At 39.4% G+C, this 19,539-nt stretch overlaps 1 protein-coding gene across 2 annotated transcripts in view; it reads right to left on the minus strand.

The window, feature by feature from the left end:
• Window positions 1–19,539, minus strand: part of LOC131441200 (inactive dipeptidyl peptidase 10-like) — a 48,743-nt gene that overhangs the window by 19,099 nt on the left and 10,105 nt on the right. Inside the window, exons 1-5 of one of the 2 annotated variants that reach the window (XM_058612325.1) lie at window positions 15,195–15,316; window positions 11,099–11,213; window positions 10,267–10,362; window positions 2,694–2,788; window positions 1,071–1,145 (exon numbers count right to left, since the gene is read on the minus strand). In XM_058612325.1, the coding sequence (XP_058468308.1) occupies window positions 1,071–1,145; window positions 2,694–2,788; window positions 10,267–10,362; window positions 11,099–11,213; window positions 15,195–15,251 (438 nt within the window). In that variant the 5' untranslated portion in view covers window positions 15,252–15,316. Of the gene's footprint in view, window positions 1–1,070; window positions 1,146–2,693; window positions 2,789–10,266; window positions 10,363–11,098; window positions 11,214–15,194; window positions 15,317–19,539 lie in introns of those variants that run through there. The other variant, XM_058612324.1, reaches the window with a different exon arrangement.

The following is a 19,539-nucleotide window of genomic DNA, read 5'->3' on the forward strand; positions in this document are numbered from 1 at the left end:
AGTCGTGACACTTGATTGACTCTGCTCGGGTAAGTTTCCTGCACAGATGATCTTCCTCCACGCATGGCAGCGCACTCACTGACAGAAATTCAATCAGCTGCAGCTAAAAAAATAATAATAAATCACACTATGTGGTGTAACTGTAACTCAAGGTGATTTCATGTTGCTCTATCAAACAGGCGCCTATCACACTGAGAGCCCCCTAAACCAAGAAGAAGCTCTGACCTGACAATCATTACAGGGATACTGTATGACATGAGCCACAAATATACTTGTCTCGCTTTTCCAGCTGCTGCAGAGTTTCTAGCCCTGAGCCTGGATCCATCTGTTGGCAAACAAAGTCTAAAAATCAATGGGGAAAAAAAAACATGAATAAAAAAACACACATTAAGGCGAAAGAAACAGAAACACAACACATAAATCCACACCTGTTTAGGTCAGGTAATGCCATTTGTTTTCTGGGAAAGACAGAGTCTGTTTGTATGCAACAATTCACTCCTCCAACAACAACAACAACAACAGTTGGTGTGTGCTTGTCTGCTTCATCCATGCGGCGCCTGTGAATTATCCTAATTATCCGAAAAGCGTCAGAGTTGGTCTATTTAAATTAAAGTCAACTCTGGAACAGAATATCCAAAATATGTCATGACATGCGCTTGTTATTCACAGAGTAAACAGTGTCAAGGATTGTACATGAGATGTGATATTGTATTGTGATATATAAATAAAATCAAGCCCAAACAAACCTGAAGAAAATGGCTAATGCCCGTCTGTATATATACTGTATGTGTGTGTGTGTGCGTGCAGATGAGTGACAGCGCCCCCTTGGGTATTTCACAGGAGAACAATGTAAATGACAGCCTGCCAGGAAATAAACAAAAGCCAACAGAGAAGAACAGCTGGTAATGTTGAGGATGATCCGCAGCTCCACTCACAGCTCGTGAGCGGAGAAACAAATCAGAATTCAGCAATCATCTGCAGGCTGTTTTCGGGTTTTTGTGTGTGTGTGTGTGTGTGTGTGTGTGTGTGTGCCATTCTGATTTATCGTGTTGTTCGGACGTGACGCTCACCTGCTTGACGTCGTAAGCGAAGAGAGCGTACTTCAGATCAGCAGAGAGCGAGTACTTTACCACCTTAAACGCCGTCTAACAGACAAACAAAGGGACCCCCCCAAAAAAAGAGGAAAACAACAGCTTTCAGTAAATATGAGCTAAATAGAGACTGATGCGAAACTTGGACAGGCACAATGACGTCATTTTCAAAGCCATGGAAATGATGGAAAACAGCAGGCAAACACTAATCTTGCAACATGAGGCTACATGAGGAGAGGAAACTGCTGGTCACATAATGTATAGTTACAAAATCCTCAGTTCCAGTGAGCGTAGGTGCAAAATCTTTAATAAAAAAAAACAACAAGTCCCTTTAAAAGAGAAAAAAAAAGGGAATAGTCTTTTCTTGATGTTTGGGTGCTCTAGGCAGTGACGGAGGTTCGGTGTGGATGCTTCGCACTGCAGCAACCAGCCACTTCTTAACTACGACGCCCACTCTGCGTCTTTTGATTTTATCCACAGGGTCTCAAATGCTCAGTCTCCACGCAGCCCTTAATGTTAAAAGAAAGTTGAAACTGTGAGGACCAGAGCTGCAGGAGCCAGGCGCAGAGTTAGGATGGCTTCACACGGTGTTGTGAGTGTTAGGAAATGGCAGTTTACAACAGGACGACAAAATGATCCAATTAGAAAACCGCTAAATTTGGCCCCCTTCTCTGATGATAATCAGATCACAAACATGGTCGTAATTTCATTTTCCCGGAGAAAATGTGGAAAGAGTGAGTGTTCTTTTGACATTTAGAGGCGAGGGGGCACTTAAACGCAGTCAGTCAGTGATTTGATTGCCACGTCAAGCAGGCAAACACTAATCCGAAATGATATTTCCAAAAAAGAACCACATAACCACTCGGCTCGAGGCGAGTACAGTGAGAGGAAGTGATTTAAGTGATCTTAAAGCCTGCACATCACACAGCGAACAGCAGCTGTGTGTGGGTTTTCTGGTGTGCGTTTCTACACGTTCTCAATTCAATCTGATTATCCTGCATTCATAATTTTATGGCTTTAACACAGGAGAGTTCTTGAGGAGTCAAGTTCTTGGTCTTTATGCAGTTTAAGCTTGATCAGCGTTAGATCAGAGGGGTGCATATGAGTCTTGACGTGTGGTTTCCACATGTTTTTATGTGTTTACTTGTCGCCAGAATCAGAATTAGACATTTTGTTGTTTGCTACAGCCACTCTGACTCACTCTGAATAGAAATAGAACACCAATTCACATAACTGTAGAAAAAAACTAAAGTATAAAGAGAAGTAGAATTAGAATGACTTTTATGTTGTATGTTAAGAACTGGGGTTTAACCAACTATATATAAGAATAAGTGTTACAGATGAAAAGTTCCAGTCAGGTGAAGAAAAACTAGTACTTTTATGATTGGAGAAAAATCCCCATTAAGTCGACAGAATTGTGTAATACATGAAAACCATTGGTTCACTGGAGGTCAATTGTAATTGAAATATTAAATTCGTGGAAGAAAATGAAAAACCATGAACACAAACAAAACCATAATAGGAACATATTTAACTCAAATGACTAGATATTATGATAAAAATGACAGCTCATGTTAAAAGCAGCTGGATAACAAAACTTACGAACGTGCTGTTGCTCAGAATGACTTCCGTCTCGTTCAGGATGAAGTTGAACTCGATGACATGACCGTCCTGGTTCCTGTACACCATCTCTGTTTCTGAGAGAGGGACAACAAACAACAGCCAGTAACGCTTCTGTAAGGCTCACAGAACACAGTCACAGCACTTTTCATTAAAAAAAGTGACCTCGTCTAATAAAAGCAAAGGTCAAGTTTCTGTAATAATGAAAAAAATAGACACAAGCTGAAACCTGTTACACTTCCTATTACACGTCAGAAGTGCTTTAAAAATGTTCATTTTCATGTTTTTTATGAAACATATAGCACTAGAATAGCTGGTCTATCTCTTTCAAAAAGTAGCTGTAGCAGAAATGCCAGTAAAACAGTAAGAAAATGCATTGCATTATGTGAACTTATTTGCTCTTGTCATGATTTGTATTGTGACTTTAAAAAAAAGGAGGTTTCTGATGTTAAAACCTTTGCAAACAGTGCTTTATAGGAAGTTGTAGCGTAAACCCAGTTATTTTTTCATACTCATACTTTTATTGGACTTTGGAAAGTGCCCTTGCTTATGACCTCAAAATAAAAGTCTTTTACAGGTAGTTGGTCCTATTTATCCCCAGTACACTACTACTCGACACAACAACGTCCATAAAGAAATGAGAACAATTTTGGCTATGTGATGTATGTGTTCGTCAGGATGTGTGTGTATTTCTGGCAGACGACATACATAGCATCTGTAGCATCGGCTTCTGATGTATTGTTTTGTGTCTAATTTTACCAAATGTTAAAAATAAATAATGTTTACTATTCATATGGGTCAGTGCTGAGGATGGAGCCAATTGTTTGCACAAACCTCATTAGCAGTCTTGTATGACACACAGCAAGAAGCAGGAAGCACTCATCCATAACACAACATGGACAACACGCACACACACACACACACATGCTTTCCATCTGTCTTATATAAGCACCAGGATGTTTTCTTCATCTGTGAAGGGATTCGGTATATAAAAAAAGCTTTACATTAACCATGCACACAATGTAAACAACAGTACCATGAATAATTCATTCGTGTACATTTCAACAATGACCCCCACAGCGTACGTGAATGTCACATTAGATCTACGCAGTGAAACGCTAAAAGGTGATTACACGGTTCCCTTGGTAACACCACAAAACAGCGTCTCGTACAGATCGCGGGCTGCTGCTGATGATGCAAGAAAATCAGCAATCACCAAGAGCAGAGAGCAGAAAGGAATACTGCAAAGAAAGATAGAAATCAGTGCAATATGATGATTTTGTTTTATATCTAAGAAGAAACTTTCAACTTTAAGCAGTTGAATGACATTGACATTTGTAGGAGGGGGAAGTTTAAGTGGCATGAATGTGTTGAAATGGACAGGAATTTAAAAGGGCTTTAAATTAGTTGGGAAAAAAAAGTACACAGAGTAATATTTAGATGGGATGAACGGCTCATTTCTTTGTCTAAGTGTTCAACAATTTAATATTTAGACTTACTGTACCTGTAAAAAAAGCAACTGCCCTGACTCACTGCAAAATACAAGTGTACTGTGATTGTCAGAAGACTTGACTGAAGAGACTGAAATAGTGTTTGTGAAGATGGAGTGAACAGTGGCTGAGAAAATGCAGTTTTGAAATAGTTTTCATCCAGAAATTATGTACTGTAGACTGAGGAGCGGGATGGTTCTCCTCTCATTTAGAGAGTCACAGTTTAAATTCTCTAAGTCACTGAGCTTTAGGAGTCATATTTTATGAAACTAGACATATGTGTCTAGTAAAAAACAATCATGTATGACGAGTGAAATCTCTTTCCACTCTACGATGTATCCTCCTCCACTCTATAGTCACTCTTCATTCATTCCTATGGGAAAATCGCAGAAAATGTTGAATAATTTGGAAAATTTGGAGTATTTGGAAAAAACTGAATACATCTGATAATGTCTTTTTGATTTGGAGTTTGAATGAAAACGAGCGGAATAAAAAAGAGTTTGTAGAAGAACATATACTAGGATTGTTACTTATACTTGCTACTTCCTTACTTATAAATACAATATAAAGTAGTAAAAAGTTACAGTTACAAAAAGCATGTATAAGCTACATAACCAATACATGAAACAAGGGATTCAAATATGGAAAAAACCTTTGTGGTTTGGCAAGTGTCTGTGAACAAAATGACATAAATTAGGAATAATTGGCTGATAAATAAAGTATACCGCTAATTTAAAGTATTATGATGTTTCAATATAAAGTATAGTACTGTATTATATGATAGTATTGTATGAATTATTTCCTCTATGCTCTTTGAGAATAAATCTTGGCCCAGGTGTGAATGGTGTAGATTTATTTTATGACCTCAAGTGCAACGCTCGGGTCATTTTTTGATCTTTTACAACTCACCTGTGAATCAAGTCTGTGGAACAGCCTTTTTCACCGGACACAACTGTACACTTAGACATCTCACACACACACACACAATCATAAATCCTGTCTCAAAACAACATCCTCCTCCATGCTTTCAACACTCACAAGCCCATCCATCTCAAATAACAGGATGTGAGCCATGATGATGATGATGATGATGATGATGATGATATTATATATCGGGATTATTCATCCTTCATCTGCGCTGGAGGAACGTGCCTTGTGTGGTCAGGAAGCAGCTTTGAGCGACGATTTGTTTGATTGTTTTGCTCTGAAGAGGCTTGAGATAAAATATTATCTTGATGATTTTCAGCACTTGTTTCACAGCCGCTGAACTGGAGAAGCCACATCTTAATTCTACGGGTTATTTAATAATTTTCTTTAAGTGCCTGGACGTGATCTTGGCATCCCGAGGCTATGGGAGGCTCATTTTGAGTCTCCCTGCCTCTTGCTTTGTTTCACTCAATTTATCAACAGTCTGCTGTTTCTTGGAGCACTATTATAAGAGATCTAATGTAAGTGTCCCTCATGCTATTAAATTAGGGGGAGCAGCTGAAGCCCGGCTGGGATGTTAGAGCAGAGAAGAGGAAATGAGTTGGGGGGGGGAGTCGGTGTCAAGGAAGCAATTTTCATCACAGGCGTGTTTGAATTACATGCACAGCATCTCCTGGAGGCCCGGCAGTAAATTCAGGTGCAGACCGCGGGCCCTCAGTTCTCATCACATGCAGTCGATTTTAAGATTTACACCACGAAACATGCCAGACGTTAATTTCCCAACTTTGTCATCAGTCTCAACAAAACAGGTAATGGGACAGCTGACCCTGTTGGGCAGAGAAATTCATTATAGTGGTTGTGCAAAAACAAACTTCTCACTCGCTCGGTTGATATAATGCAGCCACTGTCAAACACCAAAGCCAACAGTGAGTGTGAATCCATACGTACAACACTATGGACCCACCGTGGAGCGCGAATATCACTTAGATATCCAACGTGAAACTCATTTTTGTGTTTTAGATAATGTTGTGTTTCACTTAATGTTGTTGTGTTTCAGTTAATGCTGTTGTGTTTCAATTAATGTTGTGTTTCAGTGGATGCTCGTGTGTTTCACTTAATATTGTTGTGTTGTGTTTTAGTTAAAGTTGTTGTGTTTTCAGTTAATGCTGTTGTGTTTCAATTAATGTTGTGTTTTAGTTGATGTTGTGTTTCAGTTGATGCTTGTGTGTTGTCACTTAATATTGTTGTGTTGTGTTGTGTTTTGGTTAATGTTGTGTTTTAGTTAATGTTGTTATGTTTTTGTGTTTTCAGTTAATGTTGTGTTTTCAGTTAATGCTGTTGTGTTTCACTTCATGTTGTTGTGTTTCAGATAATGTTGTTGTGTTTGTCCTATTTGTGTTGGTGATTTGCACTTCAGGGCCACCGTAGACGACACCTGAGCACAAGAGTTTTTCAGACTTTTTGTTGTCACTTAGAATGAAATTGAAGACAAATGTCACAATAAAGATTTGAGAAATACAAGGCTAATCTAAACTAAACTGTCAATTTTACATTTCAGGGACGTTGCCTGGGTCATGCGCTGCCTTGTGGCTAGCATGCAGTGTACATCTGCTCTGAGCGTCTGGGCAGACACAAAATATTATCTTAATATTAATGATCTTAAAGACACAACAAAGCTCCATTTAGTGGAACTGCAGAGTGAATGGTGCCCTACATATGCAAATAATCAAGTTATTACTTAATCTACATAAAGAATGTTGATTACAGCAGCTTTAAACACTAAAAATAGTACCATTCTATTGTCTGACCGTCTGCACATGCTGGTAGAGCTGAAAGAAATTCTGCCACATCAATTGTTGCGCCTGAATCTGCTCAGATCAAACATGTGTCCGTGCTTCTGTCCTCTCAGGCATGTGTACACATATATATCTCTGTGTGTGTGTGTGTGTTAGAAGCTATCTGAAGCAGAGTCTATAATGAGAAGCCACAGGCCACAGGACAAGTCATTAGTATTATCTCCCTGTGGAAAGACAGGACACAGCAGGCGTTGGGGTTCCAGAGCAGGAAAACCATCCCTCACCGTCCTTCTCCCTCCTCTCCTGTCCTTGTGTCTCTCGTCCCTCCTCTTCTACCTACTGTTGACGTTATGTAGACATTTAGTCGCCATTTACGCTCCTGAGTTCACAAATGACGCTATCACACCACTGACAAATACATTTTCTTCTCTCCGGCTCTTCCAGCTCTAAGTGCTTTTTGCGTTTCTTTCTCTCTCTTTCTTGCAAACACAGTGTGTCATGCTGCTAAACACCACAGCTTCTCCACACTTGGTGGATCGATGTGGAGCGAGAGCGAGTCGCAGGTCAGGGTCGTGCCGCAAAAAACCTCCAGCAGAGAACATCTTACGTAACACGGGAAGAAAAGATGTGATATGAACAAAGTGGTGGTGATAGACGCAATTCTACCTCACCTTTGTGACTGAGATTAAAGTGACACTGTCCTTCCCAAGGACAAGTTGACAAAACCCTGCAATTAAAGTCTGACCCCCTCTGTACACCTGAGCTTCAGCTGCTGGAAAGCAGATAACTAATTGTGTCGCCTGTTGCCCTTCTGGCAGATGAGAGGCATTAAAGGTCCAGTGTCGGGTTTATTAGCAGAAATGAAATGTACTACAGTATATAAGTGTATGAGCCCTAAATGAAAACAGTTTTAGTATTTTAAATGTACTTAAGATTCTTGGGTCTTGCTCTATCATACACTGTCATGTTTCTTTCTACGGCAGCCCTGAATATACAAACCAGCCAGAGCGTGCGTTTTGGAATTTGAGGCAGAAGCTTACTATGCAAACAAAGACGAATGACATCCTTTACGGTATAGTTAAACACAACCAAAACATACGCACGTGCAGAATGATAGCCGGGAGAAGTAAAAAAAAAACTAATGCCGAAGGGATTTGATGCAGCTCCATGTTTTGCTCTTATGTGGTAGAAGTTGTCCTGCATTAACCAACAGATGAGTTTTCTTGTTCATCGTTTGTCTTGTCTTCTCCTTCAGTAATTATTGATGCAGCGCCGCCTCAGGCGAGGAGGGGACTACGTTATTGAAAAGGTTTGGTGCAGTGCGAAAGCAAACTCGGACCGGCTGAATGTTGCAACCCCCAATCGAGTCTAGCGCACTACTATATGTGAATATGACCTAATACTTTCAGGTGTGTGTATATATACTGTATATACAGTATATATATACAGTATATATATATATATATATATATATGTATATATGCAGTATATCGGGAAAAGTTCCAAATTACAACCAATACGACCTGTAAAACCCTAAATAACTGCTTAAAAAAAAATGCTATGTCAAGTGATGATGTCATTATACACTACAATTATACAATCCTGAAATCCTGCAGTCTTGAACCAAAACCTGAAACAATTTTTAAGCCTCAGGATTAGCGATTTGGCCAGCACTATGTCGACGTTTTGCAACTTGAAGTGAAGGGCGTCACCTGCAACCAGGCTCCCATTGGACGATACCAGCTGTCAATCACAGTGGTGTCCGCTCGTGTGCTGTGCTCTAGTTTCCTCGAAAAGGCAACATCATTCAAATAACAAGTCATTTCTGCAATCTTAATGGTTACGGTTGCAGTTTCTGCTTTTGGTACAGTAAGGTTCGTCAACATAATAATAATTATGGCCGTGCAGCTGATGAATACACGTCGTCATTCAGGAAATACAGATCACAGATCCACCAAGGAGCGAGACAGTGGAGACACACAAAGTATTACTGCTGTTATTTTTGGGATCTCAGAATGTGTCCATGTAAACATGCAATCCGTTACTATTATTATGTCTCAGGTTCATCAGAGGGTGGAAGTCACTGCTGTCATGACACTGTGAGGCCATCTGTGTTATGGATATGCAGGTCAGCAGGTGCTGCTGCACTTAGCTCATGTGTTTACGGCATTAACTAAAAAAAGATCACGAGCTGCGATCATAACAAAGGAAAACTCTGTGGCACTGTTTGATTTAGTGCAGTTTTTTTGAGGTATTAGTTTTAAGATATTGATTTATGACATCTGTTGAATTCAATTCCATAATTTTTTTCTGTTATTTAAGGATTTCCTGTTTTAGTTTGGTAGTCTGTTTTCATTGCTCATGTTTCCTACTTGTGCGTTTGCAGCTTCTTGTTTATTCCGCCCTCATGTTTCTTTTTTAGGTTTGCCTGTTTTATTTTTGGGGTTTTTTTTCACTTGAGTTCTGCCTGGCATTTTTTTTTTTCAGCCTCCGCCTGACTCAGACTGATCTCCCGTGTTTTTCATGAAGGATTCTGAACTTTTCCCCTGTGTCCTGGCCGGTTTAGCGCCTCATTCCGTCTTTTTGCCCGATTTCTTGGGTACATGACATTGTGATCCCTGTGGGCGAAACGGCACAAATGACCTCAGTATTTCTTCCTGACTGTGGCCCTGAACGCATCATGGATTTCCCAAAGGTGTCTCCACAGTATATGTGATTAACTTTTCAAATGGAGGCCAAATGAAGACATTTGTTTTGTTGTTGTTGTTTTTCTTTGAGCGGCATGAAGGACAGAGTGAGTATCTCACTTTCTCTTTTCTTCTTTTTCGGCGTGTTCACCTGCCTGAGCAGCTGCTTCTGCCTTCATGAATTTCCTGCAGATCTGCCGACAGCTCACAGTTAGCAGCTTATTCAGGAGAAGGTGAAGAAATGGTTTTAATAAGTGTTGAATTATTGCTGGCTCCCCTCTTTTCCCTGACAAATGTTTGGCGTCTGTAATGAAACCTCAGGTGCAGAGATTTTCAACTTCTGCTAACGCACTAACCACAGCGCTCTGAACTCATTTCATCGCCTCTGACAGGAAGTCTGTGTCCGTCCTGTGCTGACATGAATTCCCCTGGAATCATATTGTCATGAATATACATTGTTTAAAAAAAAGTTAATCTGATAATCTTTCAACGATTGAGTTAGTTGTTTTAACGTAAATAAGGTTATCAGTTAATGTACAGTTGGGAATGAGTGACGTGGGAGCCTCAGTAATGTATAAAAACCATAATAAAAAGCCATGTATTCACTGATTTTGCTGCTGCTGTTGTTTTTTATGACTGAATGACTTTTCCTCACCACTGATCCACTTGGCCTCCGGGTCATGAACGCTGAACTCCGGCTTCCACAGATCTGACACGGTCAGCCTGGACTTGCTGCTGCCGGGAACCTCAACTGTGGGGAAAAATACAAATCAACAGCTCATTTTCACAGATCTACCGCTCAAGAACAAAGTGGCGAAGCAATGAAAAGCAAACGCTTCATCAAAATGCCACTAGAAAGGACAAAAGGTGCCGTAATTTGACATATACATGTATTCATGACTGCACCGATTACACACACATCCTTATAAAGCATTCTTAATGAGGACACTCATAGACATCATGTTTTCTCTAATCCCTTACCCCAACCTCAACCATCATAACTAAATGCCTAACCTTAACCTTTAACCTAACCCTATCATAAATTGAATTCTACCCCGAACCCTTAAACCAGCCTAAACAAAGCCTTAACTTTAACCAGTTAATGCCTAAAGTACAATTCAAATATTAGCCCTAAACTTGCCTCATTAGGACCAGGTTTTGGTCTCTGTGAGGAACACTGGTCCTCAGTAGTGGTGGGTAGTGTGGTAATGTCTCAATAGATTTTAATATGCAACACTTTCAGGAATTATTCCAATGCAACATTGAATGAAACTGAATATTTGAATAGATTTAAGTGCAAAAAAGGTTTCAAATGATAACCATTAAAGTTTCATAAAAACATAACTTGCGCCAACTGATTTAGCTTTTTGTAGGATTTATTTCTAAACAAACATTTTGTACTTTTAAAACATTGATCGATTGGTTTTATTTCTAGAGCCCTTCTTAGACATGTGTTCGTCTATAATTGGACACATAGTGGGACATACTGGGTGTGAGGACGACGACGGACATGGTGATGAGCGAGCAGACCACCACGATGACCAGCAGGGAAATGGCAATGCCTTTCCAGTTCCTCTGTGGAGGGTTGACGTCCACATACTCCTGCAGACAGACGCACACACACAAAAAAACAATCAACACTGTCATTCTGAACAGCCAGTCTCTCATATCGTGCTGTGATCAGCAACAATTCTTTGGGTTCAGACTCCTGTTCGGACACAACGTGGAGATCCAACTCTGTCACTGAGTGAGAGCGTCCACAAGGACAGGGCTCATGATACGGTCTTTTGTCATGTTGAAACAGGAAATGGACAAATTGCTCGAATGACACGTCAAATGTGTAAGAATGAAATATTTTGCATGGTTTTTGCCTCTATTATTTAGTGTTATTTTTTCTACTACAAGGCTCTTTCGTTTCACTCCTGCATGACACTACAGCAGTCCTTGTACAGTCGATAGGATGTAAACACTCTTTTAAGTCTCTCCACGCTTGCATTTTAATTTCATCTTCCATTTTCTACCTTTCTCTTTCTTCTACTTCTTTGTTGGTTTATGCGTCAGGTTTGTGTGAGTGAAGCTTTTCAACATGAAACAACAAGCTGTGGCTGGTTTGTACGTTTGTACATCTGTAAAGCGAGGCCTAAAATACATACAAAAACACATTACAGTCCAAAACAGAATATTAAGGAATGACAGAGCCATGAAAATAAAGTAACTACTTTCAAACAAACGTGTTTATAAAACCAGATTTGTTTGCTTTCTTCTCAAATATGTTACTAACAGAGGAATTGAGTGCTCCGCATCGTCATGTATACTTGGACAGTGAAAGACAGTCTAGACGGTTTTATCTCCTAAAAACTGTTATTACACTAAGAAGGGAAAACACTTGCTGAGCTGAGCTGAGCACAAAGCTTGGTCTGAGCCTTTGATTCTGGAAACCACCACTTGATTTAAGTCTCTTTGAGGGCAAAGACATTTTAATATGTTATTCTGTGACCCCACTGTCCTGGTTACATCATCCTCCAGAGCACACGGATCTTTCTCTCTCTCGCTTCAGGCTCGGTTTGTCAAAGTTACCTGGAAAATCAAGAGACGGGCTGAAAATGATGTAAAGGAGGGATTTCAGTTCATCCTTAATGGCTGGAAAGTGGATGAGGACGAGCGCGTGCAGGTGACCAGCTGTGTCACAGCACAGATGATGAATAGAAAACTGTCGCAGGGGCATTTATTCAGATTCCCTCTGAGCTTCAGAGAGACATGGAGGCAGGTGATGTGAGGTGAGGCCTTTTCCACACGTCGAAAATGTCAAAACCAAACTTTAACTTCTGCAGCAGCTTGACTCGCTTCTTCTACTCCTCCTTTCCCTCCATGAAATTGACATCAACGGTACAAAATCTTCCCATTTAAAACCAGACAGATGAGTTCAAACGTGTTGCTTGTTCGCAGTGTGGATGGTTTCATTTTCACCTTCTGCTGTGTGTGTGTGTGTGTGTGTGTGTGTGTGAATATAGAGACAGCTCTAGCGCTGCTGAAAATAATAGTTTTTAAGATGCGTTGAGGATGTGGACGATTCTGCATCAATGCGGTGACACATCGTCGATTATATCCACGTAACATTGCTTGGCGATTATCCAGTTGCTAGAAGCTGCAGCTTGACTACTTTAATTTGTTTTGGGGGGGGATGGTACATGTGAATTTAATCAATAACGACATGTTTATAATCATATTTAAGGTCACATTTATTAGACTGCTTATACTGGTTGATGAAAAAGTGGGAAAAACTGAATTAAAATAGAAAGCGGAGGACGCAGTGTATCACGATGCACTGTGAATTTGAATCAGACGAAATCATTGACATAAATTGTGATCCTGATTAATGCATTGAAGCAACACCGCGACCATAATTTATGTGCAGGTGGGCGGAGAGATGAAACAATCACAGAATCTGATGTAGATGTGTAAAGTGTATGTGATTAGAGCGCAGCATAAACACAAGTGTAATTATGGAGGATTGCCACGATAAAAGCGCCTTCGGTGAACGGCGGTGTCCAAAAATCACAATATAAGAGGCAGAAATGTGACCAGAACAATCTGTATCACTGCTGCTGAAGACTGTAATTAATGAAGCAGGAACACACACACACACACACACACACACACACACACACACTGCTTGCTTTCATGTTCCACTAAAGTGAATTCGAACAACAGACTGTTGCAGTGAACTGTGTCTGCTCAGGCTCCCTTCACTCACGCACACACATACACACACACACACACGCTCAGTCACAGCTGTGGGTGGAGCATCCTTTGCACACCACTGGGCCATTAACTTCTCTCTGAGTATTAGTTCAACGTCTCGGAGCTAATTCTCTGCGTGGTGTGTGTGTGTGTGTTCTTGTGTTTGTTATCTCTTTCGGACTGTTTCTGGCATCAACACTGACCTTGTCAGGACTATTAGTCCTCACAGAGACCAAAACCTGGTCCTAATGAGGCAGCTATTCATTCAAGGTTAGGACTAAAGATTTTAATTATGGTTAGGCATTAAGTGGTTATGGTTAAGACTCTGGATACGGCTTAGATTAGGCTATCCAAATGAATGGGAATCAATGCAGTGTCTTAAGAAGAATAGCTGCACAGACCCATGTGTGTGTATCTATCTATCTACAGACTTGACTAAACAAACCTGAATCTAGCTAAAAATAAACAAAATACTAAGCAAAGAAGACAAACACCAAACTGAAACTTAAAAACAACTAAAAATGGATATAAAATGGGGGGGGAAAAGCGCTGCTAAGCATCGTGCAGGCAGCAAGTACAACCAAGAAGGTTATCTGAGCACTGCAGGAATGTACAATAAGAAGACCAACCTGGCAACCCAACAGTCAGATCTGCAAAACAGCAGGAGGAGGAGAAAGAGCTACACTGTCTGTGCCTCAGCAGACACTATGACGCTGCGTGAGCTGTGCGTAGAACAAGCGACCATCGCAAATTCCTTGATCTATAACTGTTTTCTCGCAGCTAGACGTTCTGAAACTGCAGGATATATAAATATTGCAAATATTCGTGACGCATTTGATTACATCTCAGTGTTTTCTGAACAGTTTTATCGACCAAAAACATTACTTTGTGTGCCACTTGTTGTCATATTAGTGATTTTGTGTGTCATATTTCTTTCTTTCAGTCTTCTATTGTTGACTGCGCTTTCTGTAACTCCACATTTCTCCCTTAATATTTGTACTTCTATTGTTAAAGTGAACATTTGACTTCTGGCTAAGAAACACCGTCCTTGACAACTAAACAAATAAAGTAACTGCTTCAACTGGAGAACAAAGATAACCCTTAGTTGAAGCACTACATTTGTGTGTATGTGTGATTCCTTAAATTCTCAGGTTTCCATCACAAAATCTAAATCAATAAACCTCAGACCAAAACAAAAATTAACACTTATTTGTGGACAAAACTGATACGCTACAGTGTATAGGATGTCAACTATATGTATTTGTGTCATCTAGACAGTCGGGGAGTAAAATATACAGCAATGAGTGATTCATCTTCATCATCATCATCATCAACAACCACAACAACAACAGCAACTAACAAGAACATAATATATGCAAATGCGCAACTGACTTCCTGCAGACTGGAATCACAACTTTGTTGTTGAGGGAAAACTGGAAACTACCTACATTGAGAAAATAACAGTCTTGAATGTTGTTTTTATCAATTCCACTGACTGTTTTCCCATTTTAATTCTATCATAAACTGCAGAAATAACAAACAAACAAAATCCAAACATTAAGTGCCATTAAATCCATATTGTCAATATTAGGATTTACGTGCAAAATGACGAGAGATCATCCTGTTGTGACTCGGTTATAATGCCTATACTTTTTAATTTTCGGTTGATTTTTGGTTGATTTTAAACATAGAATTGCTGTCATTTTTCCCGAGCACGCACCAGCAAAGCGTAACCACAGGTTTTCCCCCCACATTGTCCTTCCAAATGTGTCACACTATGCCTGTGTCTTCTTCACTCAAACATCATACACACACGTTATTGTTGTTTTTATTGGTATCTACCTCATCCTGCTGCGTCTCCTTTGGTTTCTTCTTGGTCGGGTCTTTGGACGCGGTCATTGTAACCGAGGAACAGCCTCGTTTCTCCGCCTGAATCCAGCGGCTCACCCCGATAATAACATCCACACCGGTCAATTCAGGAGGAGCACTGAAGAAACAGCACTTCCGGAGTTGATTTTCACAATAAAAGCCCTCTAATAAAGTGCGAAAGACCATCAAATACAAAAGAAATGTGGATTGTATTTATTGTGCTTATATTTTCGTGGATCATGTATACTTGTATAGGACCGGAGTTCAAAGATTATTTTCAGCCTATTTATGAAATAAATAATTTAAGTCATTATTAAATGATACTAACTAATAATAACCAGTCTGGGCAATTTTCAGAATTTAAAATTGGCTCATGCACTCTCACAGTTTGGTAATGGTTGCTTCATTAATTATTTACACAGTTGAGGGAGTCAAGGAAATTTGCAGCCTATCTTGCAAAAACAGTGGTTAAATCACTGACTTAATTATCAATATAGCTGCACACTGATGTCCATAAAGGTTTATCCATACTGGACGTGTTTTTAAGACGAATACTGCAGCATATAACCACGATTTTACTTCTGACAGATCCCTTCTGAGGTGACAGTTTTGAAATTGACTTTTATTTTTTATAATGAATGCATTATTTCCGGTGTGACTTCACATGTCTGTGGTGAACTTTAATGCAGCCAGCCAGTCACATTTTTTTTCTTTACTGTGCAAATAGGACAACCCATCCATCCATGTCCGTGTCTCTGTCCATGGTGCTGAATAAACTGAGTGATCTAGAGCTGTCCATGGTGCAGCCAGAAAGCATTGGGGAAACAATGACATTTTATCATTTTGTTTATGATTTAAAGAGTTTTCCAATTAACAAGTGACTTCCATCAGCAACTTATGTGACTGTAAAACCTGTTTGGCGTTGATACAATGACCTGTTTCCTCACATTTTAATGAACGTACTGAAAATAAGTGTTTTATTTATTCCAAGCGGACTCAATCTTTTACAACGGTGCCATTTTGTGTCAAATACCCCAATTATGAATGATATCAAAAGTCTTTAAATATTTACTCACGTTAACAAGTCCCATATATTATACAGCTGCTCGGTTAATTAAAGCCGCTGAAGTCAGTCATGGGGTTATTCATTAATTTAACCAAGAGTCATGTATGTAATTTAATTGGCAATCTGGTTTGCTGGCAGATTATGCAACAGACGCCTCAATTCAATTATAAAGGATTAAATCATCTTCTTACAATCTCTCCCTCTAAAATACTAAATAAAACAACCATGTATGTGTTATTTTTAAATTTGATATAGCAAAACAGTAACACACTAATGTGGTAAGGGAATTGTGGGAGTAGAACAAGGCACATTATGGAGGAAAACTGTCCTAATATACTCTTCTTTGGTGCAAAGACGAGAGGCAGAATACAAAAAGGAAAGAGAAGACGTAATGATTGATTAAACTGATAACAAAACACCACCACAAACCCAGCAGCCAACCATAAAGGCTACAAGGGAGAACACAGTAAGAAGGAAGGAGGCAGTGATGGAACATTATGATTGCAAAGTCATCATAAAGCACCACAGAAGAAGAAGATTTGGTTCAAAGGAGAGAGGCAGGAAGGAAAGAGAAGTAGCAATAGATGATGGAATCCAGAACATTACAGATGTCAAACTGCAGTAAAAACCACCAGCAAGCAACAAAAAACAGCACAAAGGCTTCTGCTCTCATATGTGTAGCTCATTTGTGAATTATTACGAGTAAAGCAGTGTAATATTCCCATAGAGAGCTGCTATGTGAGGTATTTAGGTTTTTTTTTTGCATCTGATGTCATCACTCCACGATTCCCCAATGGTATCACTTAACAGACTTGAGCACATTCTGCAATAAATCTAGTATTAGAATATCCCTTGAAAATAAATGATAGGATTACAGTGCAGAACAGGGCCTTGTCTGAAATCCCTCAGAGCAAAATGAAGCGAGACAATCGAGCAGATCAGTAACCAGCTGGCCTTTCCTGCTGCCAAGTGACGGAATGCAAACTGATAGGTGTCACAGAGAAAGCCCTGAAGACGCAGACTGCACCACCACACACACACACACACACACACACACACACACACACACGAAAACATCAGAAAATAATCTTTTCTTCCACTCCTCCACACCCATGAGAATGGAAGAGTGATGTTAAAGGACAATCCAGCCCGCACATATGAGTCTACATGTGTACACTTGAAAGGATTTAAGGACAAAAGATGTGTTACTGCTGACAGGTTTGTCTCTCTTTTTTTTATTGAACCCTTTAGCAACTAACCTTCAAAATGTCCCGACTTTTTTTAACCATGAAAGGACCAGAGAATGTTGCTTTCGGCCACTTTTCCAGAATAGCTTCCAATATCTGACAGTTGATTACAATTTACTGCATGTTAAAATACTGTTTTAACAAAAACAGGAAGGTTTAATTAGAAAAACACTGCAGTTCTATATGAGCAACCGATTCTGCGTGTTAAATTTGAAGTTTGAACAGTATAAAACATATTTACCATAACATTTTTTGAGGCTCTTAATGTTTCTTTGTCTCTCAATGTGCAAAAACAGGCCAAAAATGGAAACTATGCACAGGTGTTCTTTCCACTCTCTCCTCTCTGTCGACAGAAATTTGTGTGAAATTACCGTAATAACCACACATTGGCATTGATGTGCAAATTCCCAGCTTTCAGAAATCGTTTGGAATTTTTCCGACAGCACAATACGTCGCATAACTACAGTAATGCAGTAAGTGCGCTTGTACAAAAGTGTTATCCTCAGCGATATCCTTGGTTTTAAAGGGGTTAAACAGTTAATTGATCATTGAAAAGAGATTGACTGTTATTGCAGTCAGGGCTGATGCTGTAGAGAAAAAACTCGATTTTTGTAAAAAAAACACCTTGTTTTGTTGCAGGCATTTTCATTACATAACCTGCAAATCCACACTGTGTAAAAATGCTCCTTGGCCTTAGAATGAAATTTGTTGTGTTTTGCTCTTGGAAACAGTCAATAAGGCACTTTTTAACTCTTAGAACGCAGAGCATTTAGGCTGCGTTTTTCCATTACTATAATAAAACGTATATACAGAGGCTATACGTGTCTTATATCCTTTTTTCAGCTCAACCTATAGGCAATGTAATGACATGATTTTTCTTTTTTCATTTTCACCAACAACTGAGCAAAAAGTACTCACATTTTTTTTACAAGAAAATCAGATTGAATTTGTGAAATTAGGAAATACATCAACATTGGAAGTTTGCTTGGCTAATTTTTAGGAACAAAAATAAAAGAAAAACAGTCTAGTTTGTATCACTACTCCCATTTTTTTTCTTTTAGTTTTTAAAAAAAAACAAAACTATGTGATATAAAATGAATCATAACATTGACTCAACGACACATAAGAAGACAGAAAATGCATTTATAAACACACACGCCCAGGATGTCCATATAAGGAGTTGTGTATTATTCCCACTGAAATTTACCTAGATCCGCGCCACGTGAGCACTAAGGGATTGACTGATCACACATTTGCCTTAACAAGCGGTCGAGCAGGTGTACCTAATAAAGTGGCAGAGTAGACAATCGCAAGCTTATCTTACAGTCGAGGTCGGGTGACGTTTACATGCACATGCTTTGTTCCACAGCTAGACAAGATAGTTATGAGACAAAGCAGCGTCTGTGTTGATTGATGAGGCTGTCAGTGGAAATTTCTGCTCTGATTCACACACTTGTCTCACTTTATAAGAAATGTGTGACATTATAAAACGTGTCACATGTGTAGGCTGTGACAGACAGTGGGGTGAGACTAGATAACCTCTGCTAGTCTGAGCAGCACCAGAAATTATGATCTATTGTTTAAAATTTGAAGTATTTGGCATTATGGGCGTAGGTTTGCCTTGTAAATATAGGATCAAGAGTTTTTGGAACTTAACTCATAACACATACTCTTCTGCACTATTTTCACATGTTTTTTAAATAATTTGGCCTCTCATAAGTCACTGAACCTTATGGAATTTTAGTATTACACTGCTATAATTCAAATTAGCACTTTCCTTGCACGGTATGTGCCAAAGCTGTTTCAAAGATAAGAGCGGAAACTTAATATCAACCTCTGTAACCTGATTTTTAATGGAGCTTTTGTCTTAGCTTGCACTTTCTGACACTAAAACTAAACGTTTTTTCACCTCCTTGTTTCCTCATTCAATTTTTCTGCTACATTTGTGATGTATTGTAATTTGTGTGTGTTGGCAGGAATTGTCGAGGGCTGATCCTTGTTTTGT

The sequence above is a fragment of the Solea solea genome, chromosome 2 (genome assembly GCF_958295425.1).
Source record: "Solea solea chromosome 2, fSolSol10.1, whole genome shotgun sequence".
Taxonomy (NCBI): domain Eukaryota; kingdom Metazoa; phylum Chordata; class Actinopteri; order Pleuronectiformes; family Soleidae; genus Solea; species Solea solea.